The sequence below is a fragment of the Rhipicephalus microplus genome, chromosome 6, assembly GCF_043290135.1.
Source record: "Rhipicephalus microplus isolate Deutch F79 chromosome 6, USDA_Rmic, whole genome shotgun sequence".
NCBI classification, from domain to species: domain Eukaryota; kingdom Metazoa; phylum Arthropoda; class Arachnida; order Ixodida; family Ixodidae; genus Rhipicephalus; species Rhipicephalus microplus.
Genome location: NC_134705.1, coordinates 110370640 through 110397939, shown reverse-complemented (window position 1 = coordinate 110397939; position 27300 = coordinate 110370640). Strand labels below are relative to the sequence as shown.

At 42.9% G+C, this 27300-nt stretch overlaps 1 protein-coding gene across 2 annotated transcripts; it reads left to right on the top strand.

Annotated features, from left to right (window-relative positions):
* The first annotated feature begins 15700 nt into the window (after positions 1–15700).
* On the top strand, positions 15701–21336 carry LOC142761784 (BEN domain-containing protein 5-like). Of its 2 annotated transcripts, XM_075865411.1 has the most exons (4): positions 15701–16117; positions 19541–19591; positions 20830–21055; positions 21166–21336. In XM_075865411.1, the coding sequence occupies exons 1-4, from the start codon at positions 15836–15838 to the stop codon at positions 21273–21275; spliced, it is 669 nt and encodes a 222-aa protein (XP_075721526.1). In that variant the 5' UTR covers positions 15701–15835; the 3' UTR covers positions 21276–21336. The 2 variants fall into 2 exon arrangements, with proteins under 2 accessions (XP_075721526.1, XP_075721527.1); XM_075865412.1 differs by lacking the exon at positions 19541–19591.
* Positions 21337–27300: the final 5964 nt, after the last annotated feature.

Sequence of the window (27300 nt, the reverse complement as noted above, 5' to 3'; positions counted from 1 at the left end):
CAGCCGGGATAAAAAAAAGGAGGATTCAAGTCAGCTTCCTAGATAACGTCCAGGATCAGTCAATGAAATTCACGGATGCATTTGGAATAAATGTTCATGAAGACTCAATGAGCAAAGGCGAGGTTCTGTTGAGAGTGTGAGAGGGTACAGTTTCAATTTATTAAAATGAGATACCTAATCTAGAGAGTTAGCTTTCATCCCCACTAGAAGCAACAAATGATGACCATCTACCACCCTTTGTTCGTTTTAACAGCAGGTGTTGGATTTTACAGATGCCGATGGTGTTGTGAAGTGTTTGCGCAAAGGTGACCGTAATACCGTAGATATATGTACTGACATAAGAAATATGAGATGCAACACTAATATTACTGTTTAATTGCAGTTGGTGAGTGCAAAATTGTTCATGAAATTGACTGCTCTATAGATAGAAACGATATCTTTAGCAACGCCATAGTGTCACGGGTTCCATCTCAACTGCAGTGGTTGCATTTCTATGGATGCAAAATGGTAGGGGCCTGTGTGTTCCCAGTGCAGGTTAGAGGAACATAAAATGGTTGAAATTTCCACAGCCCTCCATCACGGCATCCCTCATTTTCATATGGTTTTTAGGATGTTAAACACTACATGTACTTATATTTACTGTTAATATTATTGCGCTTACGTCACATTCACCTCTGTACAAGCTAGAGGGTGGAGCACCGGACCTGTGCACCACCCGGGAAATTTTATTTTGTTGTGGCACAAAACAAAAAAATTACCATTTCAAAAATGTGACTTTACTACCTTCCCTCCTTCCAAGAAATTTCTGGCTATGCCTCTGTCGTTGACTAAACATCAATTTGGTATTTCAACTCATATTGCTCACAATGCCTTTTGACAATATCGGCACAATGAGCACATACTGCTCAAATGCCATATTCGACATACATTCTTTCGGTAGTACCTACACTGACTGAATTATTTTTTTCAAATTTCGCGCACAGAGAAGACACATGTAGGTGCATTTGTAAGAATATTCACTAAATGGCAACATGTTCTTTCTTTTTTGCACAACCACACACTGAACGAGCAGTGAGCAGCTGCAAAGTGTACTTACGCCACACAAACACTTTTCCTCATACAGAACTATTAGGCACTCTCGAATTGCTTGAAAAAAAGACTACTGATGATGCTCAAGCATTATGAAAGCTTGTTTAGGCACTCTGATTTATGAATTTTCATGCACTTACCCTCTTGGCTTTCTCCACAAGCCAGGCACCACGGGCAGCCAAAAAAGCCGTTGAACTGAACTTGGTTTCCGACTGCTGCCCTCGCCGGTGCATCTACACAGACACAGATGGTGTAAATCTTGCTGTCAATAACAGTTGAAGAGTATTTCCAAATAAGTTCGCCAGTCCTACACAAGGATTCAACAAACTTCTCCAGAAAGACCAGCATGTTGGGGTGTTTTCGTCCGTACTATAAGCCTCCAAGAATAACATTCTTATACCTGTAGGGCGCAAGAAGTTCATTTATTATCATTTGTATGGGCCATATTGAGGAATTAGATGATTTGTATAAAGGGCTGCCATCGGTGTTCAAGGTAATAGTCAAATCGCTCCACCTTAACACACCCTTTTCTCACAAAGTGCGGTGCATCATGCCAAGAGTGATGTCACGAATCAAGTGGCACCCGACTTCTGCCTGCTGCTTCAACTTGCTGAGGTTCTCAAATAAAACACCAGAGAGACTTTCTATAGTGCTGGAAAGTTGCATTCCAACATCCAGAATAGAAAAAAATGTGCCCCCGCTTTTTACGTCCGACACCTTCACAGTACTCCGGCAGACATTGCAAGTCAGGTGGATTTTGTCGCTAGAAATGTCGAGCAGCTTGCCACACTGACTACAGCAATCATGGCATTTGCTGACGGAATCGCATTTCTCGGACCACAATTTCCTCAGTAGGTATTTCGACTGCGGCAGGCCGCACTTTTCGAAACCGAACAAGGCTTCCACAAGTTTCAACAAGTCGTCCACAGCAGACCAGGAAAGGCCGTGAGCCGCTATGAACGATATTATTAGAACGATAGCGACTGCAATTGTGGTTGCTGATCCCGGAAGTGTTTTTGTTCCAAAATCCGCGATGCATCTGGCAAGCAATTCTGATTCGTCGAACGAGGGCACAGAACTACGGTCGCCAGAAATATTTCCTTCGGCTCCAGGGTTTTGGTCTCGATTTACAGAAGCGCCGTCTCCACAAAGATAGTCACCACTATCTTCTTCGGTTCCGGAGCTTGGGTCTTGATCTGTATCTCGGAAAGGTCGAGTGTCACCGTCTTCACTGTCATTTTCTGAATGATTGCTTTCGTTGTCAGGGCATTCTTCGGGGCTTTGGTATGCATTGTCGCCTACGCCATGCGCGCTGTTGAAAAAGTCGTCGCTTCCTTCTGGCACCTCTGTTCGTACTCCTATAGAACTCGTGTCAACAGAACAGCCGTCCGTGAGACATCGATCTCCTGGTGATGTCTGGGACGCGTGAGAACTGTCTGGTGGCGAGTTCAAAACACCCGCGAGACAAGTCGTAGCGGTCGCCGAAGCACTGCTGGTCGACTGCTGGCTGTACCATCGCGTCGAACGGGGTACTACAAATTCAATGTCTGGTCCTAAATACAGCTTTTGACGTTTCTTTGCAGTTAGTGGACTCATGACTAGCTAAGCAAAGCACAACTGAAGACCACGATACGATGGTGGAGGTAACGATACGGATGACGACGGATGAATGACAGCATTAACCGCAGTAGCAATATAGTCGGTAGAGTGCCTGGAATGTAAACGTATGAAAAATAAACATAGTGGCGGAATGCAGACAATGTGAAAGCAAAACATGTGACGATCAGCAACCCACTAAATAAAAGTTGGCGCTGTGGTAGATAGTGGTGTTTAGATTCTTGCAATTGACGTGTACTTTTGCTATGTAGAGCACGTAACAGGTGGTCATAAAAGTAGTCGCTTCAAGGAATGCACTATTTTTGTTATCTGCAAGTTTATCACTGCACAGACTTTTTTTAACAAAGGACGGGACCGAGAGATTGTCTGTCCATGGTTAGAGTTTCATAAAATAGTGGTCTGCTCATAACTGTTATTATTGCCCACTGATATGGCTACAAAAGTACTTTCCTTCATAAGCCCATCATTGAATGCCTCTGTGTAAAGAGCCAGCTCTGAAACGAGAATTTTCCACCGGCAGCTGTCGATTGTCGAAATTTGTCATGTCTCAACAGCACTTCCCGGAAACCTGACCCCAAAGTTTATCCGCTGAATCAACTAAAAGATGCGGAAAAAGGACTAACTAAAATCACTAAACACTACCGATCCTGTATATCCGTCTTTTCTCCATGTTTGCAGTTCTCTGAGCACAATGCTTCAAGCCCACATATCCACTTTCCACGCGCTCGAGCCACCCCAGGTCACACCTGCATTACTACCATGCAGGTCACTGCAGAAGCTAGGGGGGGGGGGGGTTCAAACTCCTGCCCCCACTCCAAAAGAAATCTTTGGCTGCATCCTGGATCCTGGGTACAGGTAGACACCTCGGATAACCTGAGATAGTGAACACGCTGGAGATTGACGTAAGAAAATGTTGCCGCTTATAGTTGCTCTCAGTGCACACGCATATATTCGCATTTTTTAACATGTAAAGATGCAGACGTGATTGCTGGCCAATGTCGACATGCAACTATCTCAATTTCAGTTATGCCGCAGGGCACCATCGATCGCTGCAGCATTACTGTTGGTCCTCCTTTGCCGATCTGAAGTACATGTACATGTTACTCACATGAGTATACTCACGGGATAAAACGTGCTATTATTATTTTTTTTTGCTTTGACGACTTGTACGCGCAAGTACTCGAGATAGAAATATTATGTCGTGATGAATGTGGTCTCTATAAAGGCAATGTTGGCTCTGATCTTCGCGTCCGAGTCGAAATTATATGCCGATATTTCAAGACGGGCTCAATAAACAATTGTATCGGACCAGTTCTTATGAATCCATCTGTGTAGAAAGCGCAGTCACTATTACACAGAACAAACAACACAAGCGCTTAAGAGGCGTTAATAATGAAGAGCCCGCCGAACTAGAAATGTAAGTCAATAAACAATTGTATCGCGCCAGTTGGCATGAATCCATCTTTGTAGGAAGTGCAGGCACTATTACACAGAAGACACAACACAAGCGCTTGTGTTGTGTGTCCTGTGTAATAGTGGCTGCACTTCCTACCAAGATGGACTCAATACTTATCCCTAAATTAGCCTAATACAATCCCGAAAGTGGAAAATCACATTCCGTGTGGCATGTGCATCAATTCTTTCCCGTTGCTCCACTGCTGATCCCGAAGGTCTGTGTTTGAATCCGGATTTCTAGTAGAGGCGAATATGCTTGAGGCCCTTGTACTTAGATTTCGGTGGACGTTTATGGATTCCATGTGGTCGCCGCTAAGGCGCATCTCTCATTTGTCATCGTTTTGGAACGTTAAACACCAACATTTATATTGTTATTGCGAGTGTTATCATTCCGTAATTACATTTCCAATATGCGAATGCCTATCGTTTCGATAATTATAGCAAGCCGTGCGCATTTCTTTTTTATCGTGTCGTTCAGTGAATATCACATAAAAGTAGTGCAGTGGTTTATAGGCTGGTTTCTTCATCAATTGATTGGTATTATCTTGTCGTGCCTGTATATTCATAAATAAGATTATGCGTGATGTGTAAAACACGCACGTCTAACAACGTCTTGAAAAATAAGCAAGAAAAAAAAAGATGCAATCAAGTACATTTTATTTATTCCTCCAGTGTCCTGTTAAGCGGTAGATGTGGCGTGTGTTCGCATTTTGGATCCGAGCAAACTACAAGTTTTGTAATGTTCCAGCTGGTATCGTAACTCATTTCCTTCAACATAACGCTACCTTATAACATGTTCGCCCCACAAACCCACCAGCCCTTTCTCAAAATAAAAGTAAAAAAAACCCTCAAGAAGCAATACAGGTAAGTAAACTAAAAATACTAAGCAGACCTTTCGAGTTGAATGAGTTGTGATTACATTGTTCTACAACAGTCCAAATCATCAAAACTCAAACACAATCCTTTCTTTTTAAAAACTTACTAGTATGTTTTGTCATCTAGTGAAAAACTGCATTTTTTTACGCGCATATTTACTTCAAAATACACATACTGTGGTATACTTTCTACACAATAGGTAGCGCAACAAACACTAAACGTTTTCTAAGTCAGGTCGTTGGCTTGTTCAGTTTAGCCAATCCAAGAGCAGTACTCTACGTTTGAAGTACTGGATGTTTTGGATGAGTCCTGTGAGACGTGCCACGGCAGTAGTCCCTGCAGTCTTTCTTTTTTGTTTTTGAAGGCGAGTGTTGATTTTGCGCTCCCACTTAATTATGCCGGCAGCACCGAAGGTGGCCTACGTCGTTTACGACGATGGCTACCGGGCTATAGTGAGCGTGAAGCTCATTAAGGACTTCAAGCCGGCGAGTGTGGCTGACTGCCAAAAACACAAAGAAATATATTGGAAGACCAATCAAGCAGGGCACTTCGACGAAGGGTATTATTGAGGAGACGTCATCCTCCTTGGTGGTGAGTTCTGTCTTCTTTGAGGTGTTAATTTTGGTGGCGTTTAGGAATCCGTTTTACAATACAGGAAAAATGTGTGGCAGACGTCGCTGCTTGCACGTGTGTTATTCGGTGCGTAGTCAAAATAAGACGCACGGAATGGCTTCTGTGTTTTCAGTGTGCCTTATTTGACCCGTTGGTGGTGGTTGCGCAACTACTGCTAAGTTGTTCATGCTTATTAGCCCACGTAGCTCTTTTCGTGTGCAAGTGGTGGTCGTCTCGGGCACTCAATTTATGATTTGGAATACGGTATGACCTTGCGGGCTGCTATACAAAGAGGCAAAACATTTTTCATGAATACTGTAAATGTCATTGGAATGTTTCAGCAGTCTTTCAGTCCACAAACGCACCACAATTGGGCTTAATCAAAACACGTGCGCAGCAGGAAAAACAGCGAGCAAGTGATCATTCTGTAATGTAGAAAACCAGAAGACTAATTGTGCACTTATTCACAGTGACAGTCATCCCGGTGGACGCAAAGAAAATTAGAATGTCCGTGGAATGTTATATTGTGCAGCTGGTCGAGTAATTTAAAGCATGCGGTCCGTCGGCATATAGGCAGTTCAGGCTGGTTAGGCCTATTTGGTAATGGGGGTATATACTTTGAAACAACGCCATAAATGTCATCATCTGCCTTTCAAGATCGTACTATTAATCATCTTCAATGCTAAAACAACTCTTACTGCTTATTGTTAACCTAAATAAAACCCCACCCCTTATGTCATGCCCCTCCTAGAAAGGGGGGCCTTTAAGGTAATAAACTGAACTGAATGCCCAACTTGCGATCAGCTGAGCTACACATATTTTCTGATTATCTTATTCTAGTTTGAACTTGATGCAATCTTCGCACCTAGACATTTCAGTTGACAAGATCTTTGAACTGCTGCATGCGGAAGCTATAAGTAAATGGCAATGCCAAAATTATTTTGATGAGTTTAATATAATTAGATATTTTTTCTCTGGAATAGATTGCAATGGTAATAAAATAAAACTTCAAAAAGCTACTGCGGGACACTTAATAAGCATTCCTAAAAATGGTGTTCTCACACAGACTGAATTACGTTCAAAAGCTATGACTAATTGTTTTATGTGTTCCAATAGCTCATATGTGATCACCTGGTAAATTAGTTGAGATTGTGCTATAACTAGCGACATGTGGTTTGTCTCAAGGTTTAAATACTTGCATAACTCTTACCATCAGCCATTGACTTGCATCATCTAGAAGCGAATGCATGTACAGCACAGCTTTCTTTCTGCAGAACCAAGCTTTTGTGGTAGAATAGATATGTAGTTGTACTTTGCATGCATTTGTGGTTTTCATACCACATTGGTGCTTTAGTGGCCTGCTAAAATTTAATTTCGTTTGATAATTTCTGTAGCCACCTTCAGTAACCTGATCCAGAAGATGGACAAGAAACGGCTGTCGGTTCCTGACACTGTCTTTTACGACATAGAAAGTGAAGAAGAGACAACTGAAAAGGTAACATACATGAAACTTTGTTTTCTTGAAATCGTCCGTGACCTGCATCAGGCACCTGGGCAAGAAGTGACTACTGCATTTTCAAATATAGGTGCTAATACTATGCTGCCAGATTTGCTACTTATAGCACTTATAATTGTATTGAAATGGCATATTTCTAAATTTCATGAAGCTGCAAAACAAGGACGACATGTTCCCCCGTGACTGTGTTTGGCAGTTTTATAGCAGTGGAAGTTGCTCAGAAGTTCTTTGAAAGGACAAAAGTCTTGGAGAGCTCTTGTTACGGGGCACTATGTGTAGATAATGCAGCTAGTGTACACTGAGCATCAATTTTGAAGTGGTGATCAAATTTCAGCTTCTTGAATTATCACCCTCCCAGTGGACAATTCCCATTTCGCGGTTTTATATCGAGCAACAGTCTTCTGATGTGAACGGGACACAAAAGATGCAAAGTCAGGTTTGCAGCACTCTTACAACCGATAGGTGGCAAAACATACTGAAAAACTCTCCCATTGCTTTCGCAACAGTTGAGAAGGCCTTAAGGAAAGGAGCATGCATGTGCAGTCTGTTGTGGCCATTGTCTGACAAAGAGGGGAGGGTTGTCCTTACAGGGTATTAGGACAAAAAGTGCTGTAGAATTCTAGTTATAACTTGATTATTTATGAAAAAGTCAATGATAACTGGTAATCAATTACAAGTAAACCTAATTGAGTTACCCAGAATGTTAGTTTTGGAAAAGTAATTGATCTATTTGAAACTTGTGTATAAATATGATTAGTGTACACTAAGCTAGGTAGGCATAATATGGCTGCTTGCTACACAAATGGTAACTTTGCCTTGCACAGAGTGACATTAGAGAGAATAGCAGGCACAGAGCAGCAACTGCCAGCATTTTGGTTACAATTTACATAGTGACCTATGTTAAATTTCACAGATATGCATTTGTCAGCTTTTTAGATGACATTGTGTGTTAGTGTTGTTGCTTTTATCCTATTATGTGGCAAAAGTTGGTGTGGCATAGTTGTTTTTGTTGCAGTCATGGTAACTATGTGTTTATTGATGTTGTGATGCAGCTAAGAATTTTTCTCGACAATTTAGCGCAAGTCTTGGGTGTGTGGAAATTGCACTGTTTGAAATCGAATATCACTGCAACTGTGGTGGCTGTGGTGGTTATCGGGACGTTTTGCAATGTGAGAGATGTTATACCCTTGTCACATGGCAAATTCAATGCCATTCACAACAAATTACATTAAGCGGACCTAATTTCATTTTACCTGCGTGCTGTCTCATGACAAAAACAAATGTCATTTTGAAATGATGACCATGTCCTCAGCCCTCCTGACCCATGGCTTTGGGAAAAATAAACATATAATAAATCTTGTATGTAACATGCGTGTATCCACAAAAATAATTTTTATGGGTGGAAAGTTGCACCTATAATAAAAAAAGTGGCCGCTTTAAATAAAAACTTGCCACAGCTGCACGACACACTCGAATGCCGTTGGCCGATGGTATGACCGGGCATGAGTACAGTCAACTGAAGAAAGGTGCACAACCTACTCCCCCGCTGCAGAAATGAGACGGCAGCAACGATTTCGTGTAGTCACCACCTTGGTCACCACATGATTAATATCCAGAATACAGGCAATAATGACAACAGGGCACAAACGAAACATGCCCTGCGTTCAGCTGCTGTCATGGAGAGTAGCTTCTTTTTAACGCTATGGCATTAGAGAGCTCGATTTACAGAAATTCCGGCGTAGGCATCATTGATTGTGAGCGAAAAATCATCTTATGCGCTACTGAAAAACTGAGAATGATGCAAATAAAATAAACAATAAAAATTCTTGAAACGCAGTTCGTTCGCATGGCAAGCGGATGTTCTACCACACGGCCACGCATCTGTTTGGAAATACAATGAACGAACTTCCTTTGCTTGGAAATGCAGTGGAATCACCTTTCATACCTAACAAACACACACATCCTGTATACTTGCTTTACAATGCAACATGAAATATTGCAGTAATAATGCGTGGTACAACCTGCCATTTCTAGCGGGCGTCATAACATGTCATTATCATAATGCCTTGGAGGTTTAAAACTGGTCACCCACTACCAAAGGCACATGCGCTACTGTACCTATTCCCTTAAGGCCACGTAGTGGGTGCGTAAGAAGTTCGAAAAGGTTTCATGCACCAAGTGTTCGATGCACGTAGTAGCAACAGGATATCCTTATTGCCTTCAACTCCTAAAAACAAAGCTTTAGGGTCCCTTAATTTATTTTTTTTAACTTTTGCACCTGCTATCATGTCATCAAACCAGTAATAAGTTGAGCTAGTAAGGAACGAGATCTTCATAAATTATAAAATGTATAGATACTGAAGTTATAGCCATTTCCCTAAAAGTCCCTGACATTGAGACTACTCAGTCAGAAATCGAATGCGATTGTGTTGCAGGAACTCGTTCCACAGAAAAGGTCGTTTTCATCAAATGGCATTAGTTTCCCGTGTGACAGCAAAGAAAGGATATTGCAAACGAAGGACATTAGATTTGCTGGGTGACAGGGTGTTAGAATGCTCACTAGTCATGGCTGTAATATGCTACATATCATTTTAACATATGGTGTAGTAGCGCAAATTTGATGGGGACACTGAGGAAAAGAAAACACTGCACTCGCTAGTCTCACAAACAGTGGCGTGTTTTCTTGTCCTCAGGTCCTCGTCGAGGTTGGGCTACTATACCATATGTTGAAATGATATCTCACCAACTAGCCCAGCTTTCAACCCTACTGAACTTCATATGCTAGGTAGTTGCTAAAACCCGAATTATGTTTGTATCAATGGAGCGTGTATGTTTCCTGGCATACTTGCTCGTTTTCGGCTTCTAATCAGTGATGTTGGCTTTGGGTTGATGTGTTTATTTGCTAGCAATCAAAAAAGAAAAAAGAAAAAAAATCAGCAACCAAGAACAAAGAGGCGCCGAAGCAGTGCGAGTTCCGAAGAAGAGCTTGTCGAACTGAGTCGGCTCGAAAAAGAGAGGAACATTACGAGGCAGCTCAAGAAAAAAAACAAAAGACTAGAGAAAAGAATAGAAATACTCGAGAAAAGAAATGACAAGCTGCAAGACATGCTGCAAAACGAAATCAGTTAGTTATATTTATTCCATGCTGCCTTTTAGAATTTTTTAAAAAAATTTTCATGCAGTCAGTGAGTGCTGTGGTTATGTGTACCCTAACACATTTACTTTGGCATCTTCATGTTATTTCGATGCTTTTTGTTCCACAATAAGGATGTAGTACCTGAAATAGCCCTTTGGATTAATGTTGTACAGTCGACATCCGATTTCGCGGACACTCAAGGGATTGCGAAAGGTCCGGAAAATCAGGCAGTCTGGAAAAACAAAGGCAAGTAAAATTACACTTTTTGAATAGGTATTTTTCACTGGCGGAAAAGGTCACAGCAGGAGTGCAGGATTCTCGTTGCAATTCAGCAAGTGCATCATTTAGGTTGCCCCGAAAAGAGCCGTTTGTAATAAAAAAAGCGTAAAGAAAAAACTTTATGTGGCCGACGCTACTGCATTTGTAAAAATTAAGTGCTAAAAGGACTCTCTTATTTTCGTTTGAACGGAGTTCAACTTGCCCCGATTATGTTTGCCACAATATCAGCTGATGTCATGCTGTCACTGTACACCTATGCCAATGTCATGCTCGCGTCAACACCGAACGTGTTGCCCGTGTAGGCTCTGCCTCTTTGATCTATGTGTCGGAGTTGTCGAAACCTTTAGTAACTTGAATGATTTCATCACCGGTAAAATCCGCACACAGCTCAAGATTTTCGCTAGCGTCGGCAAAGCCCTCCAAGGTTATCTTGGCTGAAATCAAAACACCAGCACCGTGTGGGTCGTTGAAGCAACGACCGCATTTGGAAGTTCTTTACACACGCTGCCCTCTCTAAGTGAGACTGTCGTCTCGGCGTACATTTTAAAGCTGGCGGGGCAAAAACAGTTCCTGGGAGTCTGTTGTGTTAACGCCTTCTATGAGTCGGGAAGCATGCCGGCGGCAGACTATAGGTCAACAGCGTAGCTTTCCCGCCGAATCACAGCCTTATAGTAACATTAGTAAACGCACCATGCAGTTGTGGCCACAGGTTTGTCTAAGCCACGGCTGGCTACAAATTGGCGTGTGCTGGATTCCGGCATTTGCGGTGTCAAAGGTACGGCAGCCACGTCACAGTGGGTTCGAGGGTACGAAAAGAACCAAAATAGTGGTGCTGATTGTGACTTCAATTCCGCTGTTAGCAGTAAAAAGTTAGCAGAAAAATCGGACGGTGAAAGCTATAAATGTCCGAAATTTTGGACTTTTCAATACATTGTATGGGGAACTTGATGGTGCCACAGATCAGTCCGAGAAATCAGGCATGTCCAGGATTTCAGTAGTCCGAGAAATCGGACGTTAACTGTATGATCAGAGTTAAGAAAACCAAAACAATGCAGCCCTTTATAGAATCAGATTTGTGTGAGAGAGTGGCCACTTAGTATGGAAACAGCTGTGATAGTTGCTGAATGTTGTTTCCTTCTACGACAGTGCAGTAGTTACAGCAGCACTAGCAGAAAACAGCAGCCAGCAAAGAATATGTTTTGTATGAATGGACTCCGCTCTTCCTACCCTTTTTCACCAAACTCTAGACGGCTCCAGCAAGGTAACAGAATAAATTGTGGCTTCAGGCACGATGCCATCAGACACCACCCATCAAAGTGCATTCTTTCTCATTATATTCATATGTACCTGGGGGGTGGGATTGAGGCGGCTTAGCAGAGGAGGAGCATATAACGTCATGACCCACCCTGCTGGAACTATTAGTTTTCTTCAAAAAAATTTCGTAAGAAAAATGAATCTCTTCAGTAGAAATCGACCATTAGAGAGGACTGCCTTTGAAAACTATAAGGAACAGTTTGAATTGTTTGACACTTAGAGGAGTTGTTAGTATACAACTGTCTCAAGAGCAGGGCTGGGCAGTATCGCGATAGTATTTCATAGATACTTTTGAGTGTCTGTATTGCTGTATCGAGATACTTCTTAAAAATGTATTTGTATCTCAGTAGTGAAATACTTTTACGATGTATCGCCCGTATCGCAATACTATCCAGGGCATGGGTATGTGGTTACTTTTTTTTGGAAATGAGCTGAGACGTGTTTACAATGGCAAAAAAAACATATGCTGTGACCTTAGCATTGTGTGGCGAGATATGCACCCACCATTTCTACATTTATTCTCAGGGGGTAACTGACTCCTATCTTCTTGATAGTGAGCTAGTTGCTTTTCTACCCGCATTTCATTGTGCATGCAGAACTGGAATGTGTTTGAATAATCACCTGCTTGGGAGCTTGCCAATAATGTTATGCTGCCATTTTGAATTCCAGCAGTGAGGAGCATTGAATATGGCACATTGGGCGCCAACCAACAGCGTCGTTTTTAAAATGTGTTCCCTCATGCCAATTTAACGAGCAGTGCTTCTTTTTTCTCGTTTTTTTCTTGTTTTTCGCGGCATCTATTTGAAAAAGCGGAACTTATCGAGGAAGCCACAAACCACCCAAAAAATTTGGTGTGTGGTGCCGTGTGCCATCAACGATACTTCTTTCTCCAAAGCATTTCTGGAAGACAGCAAGTGCGGCCACACGCTTGCTAGTCCTAGTCAAATGTGACCAGCGCCGTTTGAAGCTTCCCGTCTGCAGAAAAAAACACACAACATCAGGTACCGGCATTGACTTGGTGCAACTGACAAACCAGAATATATCGGTGGTTGTCTCACTTGTCGCTAGAACCAATAGCATCTGCACAATGCAGACTAGCAGGGCTGCTTACCTACAGCAAGTGCACAGAGATCTCTTAGCATCCGGCTACTCGAACTCTGGTTAAACGCCAGCTCTTTCAGCCGCAAAGATCTGATCGTGTGTTCCCAAGATAACGTGCCGCTGTACTGTACGTGTCTGATGCGTGCGAGTCAGGCACTAGTTCAAAAACCATTACGATGTCCAAGTAGTTCCTTCCGTTCCTAAAAATTGCATTATCGGCTGGTAAAGATGAAGGACAAAAAAGAAAGTTATCTTGACGCTTATTGGATACCTTGTAGAGTGTGATTGTGTATATATCAGTGAGACTGGAAATTTCGAACATCAGGTCAGACAGCATGTCAAATGATGTCAACGAGGTAAAGGTGTCTTCCAATGCCTTGGCAAAACACCCTGCCTCGCCGGGGTGGTCTAGTGGCTAAGGTACTCGGCTGTTAACCCGCAGGGCGCGGGTTGGAATCCCGGCTGCGGCGGCTGCATTTCCGATGGAGGCGGAAATGTTGTAGGCCCGTGTGCTCAGATTTGGGTGCGCGTTAAAGAACCTCAGGTGGTCTAAATTTCCGGAGTCCTCCACTACGGCGTCTCTCATAATCATATGGTGGTTTTGGGACGTTAAACCCCACATATCAATCAATGGCAAAACACCCTGAAAACTTGAGCAATAAAATAGATTAGCATAACGGCATAAGCTTAGACAAAAAAAACTCTTCAGGACACCACTTGCAATCAATGCTGATTTAAACAATGGATACACATAACACATGGAACCATTGATAACACATGGAACCTTCATTCTTATCTACACTCGCGGTTTTGAGTCACTTTTGAAGTCCTCATAAGCATATTTTCACTCCGTCTAGTTGTCACTCTGAACAAGACTCCCATCATGAGAGCTGAAATGTCTTATTTGTATTCCATTTTATGGTTGGTGTCATTAATTTATCATGTTCTCACCCCAACAGGCTTCAGTCAATATCTCAACTTCACCCATATTTTTGAGTGGAATGTATACTACACTATGCATGGGATTAATTTCCTTTTGTTTATAACACGTTTTCTAGAGAGTAAATTGGTAAGGCAACTTGGTTGGAGCACTTCAGAGTATGAAAGAGTTTTATGGCACCCGAGGATTTTAGCAAAAAGCACTCCGGTAAAATCGGGCAAAATATCAGCCTGACGCGCTGGTGTAGCTTTGAGCAAATACAACATAATTATGTTTGTAATAATCAGGTTGTAATATATTGAAGTTCTGAAAAAGTAATGCTTCGTTCAGGATGCAATTAAGAAATATGCGCTCTTTATTTTTCACATTTGCTCTCTTACAGAAACATTGGCCAGCCGTTCCTGTTGCGGCCACCAATGCAGCACATCTACTAATCATGGCGCCTATGAACATGAGGCCACCCATAGGAGCATTCAAGAGAAGGTATGAGCATATGACAACGCATTAAGATGCTTCATCAAGTGCGAAAGTGGCCGTCAGAACCAACAAAAGTGACAAATAATAACTTGTGATGCCATCGTCATGGCATCAGAAATAATTTTCCCAAACTGGTCGTGTCATCACCACGTCACATGATGTCATTGCTTGTTCTAAGGTTGCCTATCCCGGAGGCACTTGCGAAACAACTGGGAGTGCAGAAAGCTGTTGGAAGTCGTGGCGGGTCAATACAATCGACTTAAAGGAAAAGGAAGATTTTCGTTATCTGTTGTTTTAAAGCAGCCGTGAAGGGGAATGAAGCTGTGCCCAGTTGTTATTTTCCTGCTTCAGTAATGATTAGAGATGCCGATTTCAAAACATTTCGATGCAATATTCAGTCAACCGTGTGCATCATCACACATTGCTGCACAACTTATGAAAGAGGAAATATCTTTATGGTGGCACAATCGAACCAGTATGGTACTACAAACCTCACTCAACTATGACTTGGCAAACATGGCTGTGCTGCCATGTTTTGTTAACGGAGACTTCTCATAGGTCGACTTGAAGTGATGTCAGCAGTACAGTTGAGGCAAATGTGCGAGCTGGAGAATCAACCAGCTCGACCTTTATTGTTGGATTACCGGTCCAGAAGCCTTTTGTGCCAAGGAAGTGCTTATTTTGAAATAAAATCGTGTTTTAGTGGTCTGTATCAGTTATTGCACTTTAATTTACCCGCCTCAAGAAGCGGAATGTCTCGCGTCACTGTTGCTGTGCACAACGTTGCCCGGCTTTTTATTGTACGGTCGCCGACACTACTAGCGAAACTAAAGCACCAGGAGCCGCATCAGCAACAGCGGCCACCGATCAATTTCCTACAATAGGCTCCGAAATGGCAGACATGTTTTGGCTCAAGATGGCACGGCCTGTCTAGTTTAACCAGGAAAAAGTTGAATTTTCTAACCACTTGCGCTATTCTCCATTGTAACTCCCTGCGGTTCTTTTTTTTATGAGAAACAACTTAACAAGCAGCATTCTTTTACGTCTTTTGATACTTGGAAGGTTCTTTATTTAGTGAGCTAGTTTGATTACCAGTGAATAATTGTAGGCAGTTTGTCTGACGTCATAAGGATCATTTCGCGAACGTCCTACTGCAGCACATTTGTTCCCGTGCATTTACCTCAATTTCTCGGTAAGTAGGGTACTGCTGTTGATAATACTCTCGTTTTAGATGACATACTTTAAGCTGTCACTGTCCCCTCAATTGTTATTTGTTAATTAAGCATGTTTGAGTTAATGAGATTTCACTGTATTGCACCAAAAACAAAGGGACAAAAGCATAATGGAGTGAGTTTAGACAAGTTAGATACAATTATAAAACTGACAAAAACAAATTCGATTCAACTTGCAAAAAGAAAGCTGTATGCTTCAAAAGTGTAATTTAGATTTTTTTTTGCATTTTCAGGCAAGGACGTTGCAGTTCATGCAGCCATCGCCACCTTCGCCACCACCACTATGGCCGTGCTCGCCGTTGTCCCCACAAGGGTGGTCAGCAACGCTGCCTTTGCCACCACCGCAGCACTTACTGCTACCAGAGCCTCCGTCGCCTTCTTCAGAGCAGCCACGGATGCAGCCATGCCCATTGATGCCACCGGTACCACACCCCGGAATCACTTCAAGTGGTTCTCAAGAACCTACCAGCCAGGTGTGTACTTTATAATTGAAATGGCTGTACCTTTGTTGTTTATTTTTCAATCCGATTTAGCGGTTATATTGTCAGGCTAGCCTCCTGTACATATTCAGTTCGTTTATATAATCAATATACATCTAGTCATTGTTAGTGGTATGTAGACGAGTATTTTAATGTTGAGCAAATCCAGTGTGACCATCTGTCAATGTCGAATCGCACTGGTTGAGCAGGATAAAAATTTTCTTGCCGGGTTCCGCTGGTCAATTCGGAGCGATTTCCCGCTTTCTACTGGCAGATTCGGAGCAAACCACTCCGCAATAGGGCTTCCATGTTGTTTCATCTGGCAAAGGTAGATTTTTCTAGAACTCCAACAATGCAGGACTGTCATTTTTGGTACGATCAGGGAATAAGGTTGTCTTCAACGTTTTTTTAGGTGGTGTCTCATCACCCTATGGATATCTTTACATTTTAAAAATGGCATTGTTTGACTTTGCTGAATGTACTGGCGGTTAAGTTTTGGCAGTTGTAGCAGCAGCGACCACAAACCGTGTGTGGAAGTGAATTTTAAGAACAAGTTGCCCGACCGGCTGTGCAGATGCCCGAAGATCATCGGCTACGTCGAAAAAGTTCAGGAGCCGGTTTAAGTGTCGTAAGCATAAAGAGCTTCTGGACACCCCATGCACAGCATTCATGTGTTCCAGTGGCAGATTTGGCTTGGTGTAAGACGTTTTTAGATACTGTCAGTTGGGTAAGCACGCGCTGTCGCAGCCACGAGGACTGCCCCCTCTCGTATCCGGTGGAGGCAGCGCTGCTGTCGCTTTGAGATTGGTGAAGGAGCGTCGTCTGCTAAACAGCAGGAAATTAGTTTCCAAATTGCGACAAGAGAGGAGAGGATGCGGCGGAAGGGCGACCTTGAAAACCAAAACGCATGAGAAGGAGGCAGGTTGGGTAGCTTGCTTGATAGGTCCGCGAAACTCGCACGTAGAAAAACTTGGAAAGAGTGCCTGCGCGCGCAGAAGTCAAAGCATGGCCGCCTGGATCAGTGCGCGGGGGTGTTCGAACAATCGGCAGTCGTGGTCAAAAAAGTTTTTGTTGCGCCGGCGAGTTTGCGTGGCCTCACAAACTTCGATATTTCGCTGTTCGTCCCGCGCAAGTTAACAGCCGTTTTCGTGCTTCCGCACGTGAGCGGAAGGCATGCCGAGTCGAGTGGTAAGCGAGCGAGAACAAGTCCTTAACACGAAACGAATCGCAAAATATCAGAGTCAGTGGGGTAGCGTACGCCCGTGCACTAGACGCAGACTATCGGATACAGTCGGTGGCCGACGATGTTGGCAAATGGTCTGGTCACTCCAGGCCGGCGATGCCAACGACAGGACCAGCGATTAAAAACGGGGTAGATGGCCGATCGGTCTTCGAAAGATCGGTGGCAGTGTGAAAACGCGGGCCTCGTCTGGCTCAGAGTAGCGGGGGGACAAAGGACGGAGGGGTGCATAACAAAAAGCAGTCGGCACTTTCCTTTCTTCATGGGTTGGGGAGCAGCAACTAGAGGCTCGCGGGGGCAGGGTCAGCGTTTAAAAATAAGAATATATAGGCACCTCGCCGATGCCTGATCGGTGGTCGAAATTGGTTTCCCGGGAAGTCGGGAGACCGCTGACTGTTCGCTGTAACCGATCAGCGGCGCTCAGAGACGTTCGTTGTAAGTGCGATTTTGTGCCGTTGAACCAATATATATTTTCATGGTCACGCGGATATTGTTCGTTTGAAGCGAAAGTTTGTTTTAAGTGGGGCCGTTATATGTGGGCTCGACTGTACTACCTAGTGATAAATAAGGTTTGGGCCTGTACCTAAGAAATGTGTGATTATTTATGTACGTTTTGACCATTACCTGCAAGACTTTTCATGGAATAGCAGCTGTTCGGTCCTTGAGAACTGCAGGGTAATTGGGGGGTTTGAAGAAGTACTGCTGATCACAAGTGTTTTCCTCATAAGCATAGCCACTTAGACAGCCCGGCGCACTGAAGGTCAGCATGTTTACTGTGTTAAACTGCTAATTCATTCAAGCTTGCTTGATTGTTGTGTACCATGTTAAATACGATTTGCGTGACAGAAATCTAACTTTCAAGCTCCCGCCTCTGTAGTCCGAGCAAGCAAACTAAAAGAAAAAAACAATTTCAACGCTGCCGCGGGAAGCCAGCGGTAGCTCGTTCTCAAAGCTACGTTAGCACCGCGCCCCTCTGAGCGTGTACGAGTCGGTGCCGCCTCTATAGCGGGCTTTCCCAACTGACAGTATCTAAAAACGGTGTAAGCCGTGTGCTCGCTTCAAGACTTGGGCGGCTGTTCTCGATCTCTCAGTCGAGTTCAACATAATAATAGTTGTACACGTAGCTTTACTCATAAAACCTAAATGTAAATTTACAAAGAATTTTAAGCTAATTGCATATGCTTTTTGCATTAACAAACATTCTTGACAAGCTAATTTCAGGAGATGAAATTCTTCAAGTGTGTGGAGTAAGTTCTATAATTTAATCACTGTAAAGTAGGATGTCATTCTGCCATAGTTAATGTATGTTTAGGTGTAAGGAAGTTGTAATTATGGGCAAACTTTGCACAATTATTATTTTTGAACATTTTATATAACTCAGTTCACACAAAAGCTAGTTTGAATACCGTTATGATTAAGTGATAACAAGTCAGATGCAAGTAGTATGCAGTTAGCCTAGACAAGGTGAGCAGCATTAGAGTAAAAAGAACTGTTGGTAATTATGTGTATGTCCTGAATGTTCTCCTGAATTGAATGTTCTCCTGTATGTCCTGAATTATGTGTATTCTGAATGTTCTCTGTTGGCAAAAGATTATTGTTATGCATATTTGCCCATGTAATAATGCTAGGTGATTTGACGGTTTATGAAAGCAGGGCAACAATAAGGCATCACAGGGAATAAATAAAGAAGATTTAATGAGGGCTCGTACACCGAAGGCAGTTTTTTGTTTAGCATAAGCAATGGATAAATTTCACGTTAGGCTCAAGTTTTTGGCCTAGAAAACACACCGAATTGCAGGAATTAAATTGTGATAGTCAATTAAAAGGGAGCTTTGTTTTAAAAACTGTATAAACCATGAACTTAATTTTAAGTGGGATTAAAATCAGGTTGTTTTATTAACACAATGTAGAACACTTATCAGTTCGTTGTGCAGCTCAGTGATTGGGCTTTTAACAATTTATGGAGCATAAGCTGGAAAAACAATAGGGATAAAAGTTTCAGCAGCTGTTATTGGGCTGAACAAAGCACAAATGAGGGCTGATAGTTATGTTGTGTCTGAAAATAAAAAAAAAGTTTTGGAAATGATGCTTAACTTTCATACCTGGAAGCCATGCTGGCTTATGTGTGCCTAATATTTTTTATAGCTGATCGACTTTTCCTTTGTTCTGCCTTTTAGGGTTTGGGTGCCAGTGATGAACTGCCGCTGTTTTTCCAGGTGGACAATCAAGTAAGTAGCTTTACAGTAGCTTGGATAGTTAGGCTAGTTGGTATTCGTTCATCTTTTAACGGAATAAGGGCACATACAGACACTTGAACACCACTTATGTTGTGTGCATTTTCTTCTTCTAGTGTCCGTCTCTGTGTGCATGCCCTTATTCAGTTAAACGATGAAGTAGCTCTACTTTTTGTAAATTTATGTTTATTAAGTGCAATACTTTCACTACTGGGTTGAATACATAGTTATGCAACTTGCATTGCACTTTTACTTCTTTGTATGTTTATGCTTAGTTTATTCATCTACTACGGATAATTTTGTAAATTATGAACTGGTGAATTTAGACATTCAGGAGGTTATTTCACGAATGACCAGTGCAATCTTTTGCATTACCCTTTTTTGGAATGTCACGGCATTCAGTAAAAGCTTCATAAATATTTTTGTGACAAGTCCTAATGTCAGGAAAAAGGGGAATAAATTGAGGCTCTGTCTTTTTGATTCCTGAGTTCCTCATTATTGGAGTTGACAAAAGAAATTTTTATCTGCAATGTGCCAGAGCACTTTTTGTCAGTGCCAGCTCTAAGTGCCTTTTAGGGTGTCTGGTGGTCTTTAGTAGAATATTATGGACTCAACATTACTAACAACTGTAACACAACTGTAAGATATGTTACATAGTTGTTAATTTAACTTTAACACAAATCTAGAGCGCTCAAAATTGTAAATATGCTTTTTTCTTAAAATGTCTTACAGCTTCTCACAAACTGTTCAGGTCAGACGTAAAGACAGCAATGATGTATGTGATTTGCTTTTCATTGATCATTGAAACGAATGCGTTTTTGTTTCGCTGGAGCCACATTAGTGTAAAATTTCTAAATAGGGATTGTGTTGATGTTTTTCTAACTTACTATGCCACCCCACTTTTTGCCCAGACTTTTAGTATCTAAAAATTAATGATTCTCCTTGTGAAGGCTGGTGTAGTATTGCCATTAATGAGCACTATGTGCACCTGTAGACTTACATACATTCTGTGAACTGTATTTGCTTTAGAAAAAGAATATTTGGATAACGTTTAGTATGCCAGTGTTATACAAGATGGCATGCAGTTGCAGAAGTGAATTGTAAGATTCATCCGAACTATTTGATTACGTACCAGCAAAACTATACTCGCACAACCAAAGAGCGCAAATAACATTTTCAAAAACAAGATATCTCTTGAGTCTTTTATTATGATTCCACAATTTTTTGCGCAGATTCACCTAGGAAACGGCATATTCCTGGAGCAGGAAAAATGGGCATGGCTGCTTTCGCGTCCGAGAGACAGCTTGTTCTGTAAGGAGGCGACCAAGCTTCTGTGGGGTGTGAGTGCCCTCCACAACAGGAGCATCACAGGAGCCCCTTGTCGGCGCTATGTGCGCTCAGAAAACCAGGCACCACCCAGGAGGGCACTCACGCCTAAAAAAATGGAGGCAGTCGGAAGTAAGTGTTTCATGCTTAGTATATTTTGCTGAATTTCGGGACAATAAAATTTATCATTTATATCAACCAGTAAGTCCCTAATTGCTACATATTCCTGCTCATTTTTACAGATGCCTTCAGCAAGTACATTTCTGGGAGACCAAGTGAAACGGCACCAATGGAGAGGTTAAGAAAAATGAACAGAGTCATTGCTGAAATGTTGAACGACCTAAACAAATGAGTCGTCAAAACATTACTCTAGCCTGATCGTGTTTATTTGATATCATGGCAGCATACCTACATTACATTGTTTATTTTACTGTGTGCTTCATGAACTAGCATGCCTTTCTTAATGTATACATTCTTTTACTGCATGTTAATTTTGACCCAAATAGCTAATCCAACCCATATCACCTGCATACCCTGTAATACCCATACATTTGTTACACTTATGCCACCTATATGAGCCGTACCACCTGCATGACCCGCATGACCCGTACCACCCGCATGACCCGTACCACCCGCATGACCCGTACCACCCGTATGACCCGTGACACCTGTATGACCCGTATCCAATAACATCGTATGTGCAGGTCCTGTACATGTAGGAATTTTCAGTAGGGTCTCCTGTGGCGTTTCTAGTGCCGATGCCATAATCTCATACTGCCTGGTCTCCAGCCTGCTTCTTCCCTACCTTTGCATTAAAGTCGCCCATCACTATACTATACAGTGTTTTTACCTTACTCATTGCCGATTCCACGTCTTCATAGAAGCTTTCAACTGAAGCGTCATTATGGCTGGATGTAGGCGCGTAAGCCAGTACTACCTTTATCTTGTATCTTTTATTCAGTTTAATTACAATACCTACCACCCTTTCATTAATGCTACAGTATTCCTCTATGTTGCGAGCTATGTTTCTGTGAATTAGGAACACCACTCCCAGTTTTCTTCTGTCTGCCAAGCCCCGATAGCAAAGGACGTACCCATTCTGTAGTACAGTATAGGCCTCATTTGTCTTCCTAACCTCACTGAGCCCTATTATATCCCATTTAACACCCTCTAGCTCCTCGAATAGTACAGCTAGACTTCCCTCACTAGATAAGGTTCTAGCGTTAAACGTTGCCAAGTTCAGGTTTCAAAGGCGGCCTGTAGTCCAGAGATTCTTAGCACCATCTGCTGCGTTGCAGATCTGACCGTCGCCATGGTCAGTTGCTTCGCAGCTGCTGGGAACTGAGGGCCGTGAGTTATTTGACGTATGCATGTGGGAGGTAGTGACCAGATACTGCACCAGGGTGGCCAATCCTTCTGTGGTGAAGCAGTGCGTTCTCGGCGGTGGTTACCGGTGAGGCCGCACCCCAGGCCTCTTAATGCAGTTCCATCAACACGCGGATTTTTTTTCCGGTTGGGAACTGCGCGGCCCGGCATTTGAACCATGGACATCTTGCATGCGAGGCGGATGCTCTAACCACTACGCCATCGCCGCACCCGGATTGTTATGTTGTAAATGTAGGTTTCAGCGGTGTATCAGTCAATTTTGTGGTTATTTTTATAAAAAATGTTTTAATGAATTGAGATTTCTGCTGATTACCCGCTTAATTAGGGGCCAAAAAGTACGGAGTTGGGCCTTCGATTAGCCTATGGGGTGCTGTTTATTATTATATTAAGCGGACAAAATTTAAATTCGTTTGTGAGGTGATGTTACAAAATTAATCCTTTAGTGACTAGGCTTAATTTTGGTCACGAAATAGTTCCATAACTATTACTTCTGTCCTGATGAAACCTGAGCGGCGACAGGTCTACAATTATGGCTTTGCACTGTATTAGTTAGAAAGTTCCCGGTAGGTTATTACCAAAGTTAAAAGCGATTGTAAGGGTGGAAAAAACATGTGGTCCAAGACTTCGATCTGATGGGCGTACCTTTCTCCCGAGCAGTGAGCCACCCCTCCTCCTCTGAGCGAGGGAAGACGCGGGCGCCACACGTTTACTAGCGGTTTTCGTTATATTCTTTCTAACTTTGTATCTTCCGGTTACCTTAAGCTATCAAAATTATTTTTACACAGAAAAACCGAACTGTTGTGTTCTAAAAGAAGATATTACCTATTTTTCGGTGGCGTTTGTAGCTCCTTTTGAAAATTTGTTTTAATCAAATGAGCTTTTTGCTGATTACCACCTTAACTAAGAGCCTAGAGTGCGCGGAATCGGGCCTCCTGGTAGCCTATGGGGTGCGGTTTATTATTATATTAAGTGGACAAATTTTAAATGCGTTTGCGAGGTGATATTACCAATTTAATTTTTTAGTGATTAGGCTTAATTTTGATTGCGGAATAACTCTGGAACCATTAAACCTAGCCTGATCAAACTTCAGTAGCGTGAGGTCTACCCTAAGGACTTTCAACTTTAAAAGTAAGAAGTTTCCCAGTAGAATATTAACGAAGCTACAAGCGATCGTAAAAAACACGTGGTCCGACTGCTGTTGGTTTCACAGATTCACACTGTTTTCTGCTTCTAAAATTTAAAATTTACGTTTGTAATAGCAGTATTTGTAGCGGTTGAACTCCTTCTATCTTCACAAACAAATAGACACCACTCTGACCCTCCTACAACCAAAATTGCTAAAGTTATAGGCAGATATGTGCAGCGCTTACTTACACGTGCTGCTGACGCGGCCGCTCCCGTGGGCTATACTGTGTTTCTGCGCAGTGAGCAACAAATAGCCCAGAAAAGAACACGCGAAAAAGTAGTTAGCCACCTATCTGTAACTACTTTAGCAGTCACGGCAATAACGAAAGACAAAAGTGAGACATCGATATCTTTTATTTTTCTACACACACATCAAGTTTCTCCATTCTTTTAAGTGAATTCCTGGTGAAGTGTACAAATCCAGTCTCGTTGTCCAATCTTGTTCACTCCTTGGGGAGCTCCTCCAAAGGAAGCGATTTATGACAGGCATTGCAGACGCCAGCGCACGCAGCCTTCAGCCTGGTGTGTTTCCACGGCTGCACGTACAATAATATAGTAAATGTAGTTCCGTGACAGAAGATGAAGATGCATGCATATCACAAGTACGTGCAAATAGTATAAAAACAAGCATTAATATATCACCCACAAATAACTTTACCTTCACATCTGGCACAGTCCTTCTGAAGCTGCTCTGACAAATAAAATGAATGACAGGCATCGCAGATGCCGGCGCACGCGGTCTTCAGCACGCTGTGTGCCCATGGCTGCACAATCAGTATGTAAAATAGTGAGTCACATGTGACCGAGGATAAATACAAATGGATATTAGAAATACGTGCAAGGTGAAATAAAAACATACGTGAGATATCATATGCTAATAATTTCACCGTGATGTCACACACCATCAAAGACTCATTTCGATCCCCGTAGCGCAACAGACAAGAAGTGGTGGCCGCAGCCAGAACTCCACGAACCTCCTTGCCGCTAAAAAGTCGGCGAGTCCTAACACGGCGTTGCACGCGAAGTGTCTGCCGCCAGCGAACTTCGAACAGGAGACCAAGAGTACGCTTGGCCGCCGCCACGAACAGCGCCGAGCTCGTTTGGAGCTAGCGCCGAAGAAATCGATGGTATTGCGGCCCTTTTCAACAAACTCGAGCGAGTGCAGCGCGAGTCTGCCGCTGTGGCCAGCAGACGGCGCCGAGCTGCTTGTGACCGACTGTAATGGCGACATATTTTCAGTGAGTTCCGACGCTAGCGAGAGACCCACTAGCCCGTGCTGGTGCACTTACAGCGCACGACATACTACAACCAAGCTCTTTACGAGAACCCGCAACATGTTTTCGACGACTGCTAACACAGCTACGAGGTCTCAGCCCAATATCGTCAGCCCAGAGCTCATCGCGGCGGCGAAGACAGGCGAGCACTCGATGAGCAAGCGTACGCGATGCCGACGGCAATGGCGGCCAATTTCGAGGTGGTCGCAAAGCACAGACCAACTGCAGACGCCGAAGCTGACCTTCTCGATGCATTTCGTGCGTGCGATATACAACACGACCGTGCCCGTTGCCGGCCAGCGCGATCCGTATCGCACACACGACAAGTAGAGTAGAATAAAGAATGATAACCTACTTGCCTTAGAAACCAGCGCTGTTTTCTGCCCTGAGTCAGACTGAAGTATATACCCGGTAGACCTGTTGACTTCTCGGCCGCCATATTGGCCTCCCCAATTGTTGCTGTCCTATGTTGGTTGTGACTATCTTGAAGCCAGAGATATACAGCGTGGCGTGTTGACGTGTCGAGGCTTGCTCCAGACTTCATGGGTGCAGCGAAACACAAAAAGCAGCCCACGCTCATCCAAGCGAACACACAAGCCCCACGTCGTAATTCTTAGATCGTCGAATCTAGGCGGCCGTGGTCGAGCACTCCGAACGCAACGCACCGCGAACCGTCGCCGGCAAAATACGGGGAAAGACTGAGTGAGCAGAGGAGGAGAAGGACATGTGTTCTGTGGAGAAGGAGAGTTAGTCACCCTGGCAACGCTTTTCACGCTGCCTGCAATTCACGCGTGGTTCATCCTTTTGGAGCCTAAGTGGTTTCGCGCTGCATGCTTCCCTCTGTGGTTGCTCCTCAACAGTCTATCCGTTCATAGCGCGTGCCTATCGGGCTTCATTACTCCTTTTTCGGGTAATTTTGCCTTAGAGTGTAGGGTGTGTTGTTACAATCATCAGAGGAGTGTTCACGCTCACCGCATTTTGCACATGTTGACCGTCCTCGGCAACACAAAGATCCGTGGCCATACCTCTGGCACCGGAAAAATCGTCGGGGATTAGGTATGTACGCTCTGACACGAACTTTCATATACTCTCTTTCATTATGTTCTGGGAGCCTGCTCGAGTCAATGTAAATATAAGGAGCTTGATTGGTATTTTTTGTTATCCCTTCGTATCTTTATTCTCTTAACATCAATCACTATTCGCTCTTTCCATCGGTTCAACAATTCTACCTCAGTCAGCGTAATCAGGTCATTGTCTTTCACTACAACACGAACCATTTCATTGATATGTGTGCTGTCACATTTATGAGAATGTCTCCAAATTTATCAAGGCAGGCAAGTTTCTCATGTTAGGATTTGCAAAAGATCTCAAGAAGAAGATCTTCGCTTGGTATTTTACTGATCTTATATCCTGGTCCTAGTTTTTATTGGAGGCATTTGGCAACAAGAAAAGATGAGACACCTCTCGCTGGCTTGTTGGTTTGCTCGCTGTGGATTACATGATACCAGGGAAAATTGTTTTTGTACGATGCGAAAAAGCTCGATGTCACTTTGGCGCGCATCAATTTGAGAGAGTGATCAGAAAGTGGAGGGAAGGGAGTGCCCATGAAATGTTTAATGATTCTGCAGCTGTGGTAGCTACCCACCATCAAGCCTAGCAAGGGGACGCTACAATGCTTAGGTAACACATGTTCACCCCAGCTATACATAGCTGTTATAACCAAGTATATTATATTCAAGGCTGGATATAGAACACAAAGTAAACCCAGGCCCCCAACGAAAACTGGGAAGCTATTGCAAAAATTATTTATTTATTATTTATTTAACAATACTGCCGATCTCACAAGGAGATCATTGCAGGGAGGGCATACACATGACAGAGAAAAAGAAACACGAAGCAATCATTTCTAGCTTGCAAAACAATAAGCAATCGATACATGAGAAGCAGTAGTAGCAATGAGCAAGGTGAGGGTACAAATCTCGGCAAACGAATTACAACAACTATAAAGACAAAATGTACAATGATGCAATCACGTTATCAATATACAGAGCCTGCATACGTGTTACAAGAGGACAAAAGAAAAGAAAAAGAACAACAATTTTTAGAAAAACTCCTCACCGTGTACCTTTGCTTTTACCATATCTAAGAACACATTCAAAGATGAAGTGTTCGTAAGAGAAGGGCTTAGTTGGTTCCAATTTTTTATGGTTGGCGGGAAATATTTATATTTAAAGCAGTTTGAATGAAAAGTGTATTCATTAGGTGCTTGAGAGTTCCGGTAACGTGTTAACCTAGATCGACTGAAAAGTACAGTTTTGACGTGTCGATGTTTATGTCTTCATGAATATACTGAAACAAAAACTTTGGTATTGCTGTTTTCGCCCCACTTTGTAGAGTTGACAGACCAGCTTTGTGTAACAATTCTGAAGGAGAATCAGTTTGCCTATATTTATTAAAAATAAACCTTACTGCCTTCCTCTGCACCCCATCGATTCTTGCAATTAGTTCCTTTGTGTACGGAAACCAAACAAT

Coding starts and splice junctions, on each gene's coding strand:
- LOC142761784 (XM_075865411.1), top strand. CDS start 15,836: ATGCTTCAAAAGTGTAATTTAGATTTTTTTTTGCATTTTCAGGCAAGG. Junction 16,118..19,540: donor CTCAAGAACCTACCAGCCAG/GTGTGTACTTTA, acceptor TCTGCCTTTTAG/GGTTTGGGTGCCAGTGATGA. Junction 21,056..21,165: donor AAAAATGGAGGCAGTCGGAA/GTAAGTGTTTCA, acceptor TCATTTTTACAG/ATGCCTTCAGCAAGTACATT.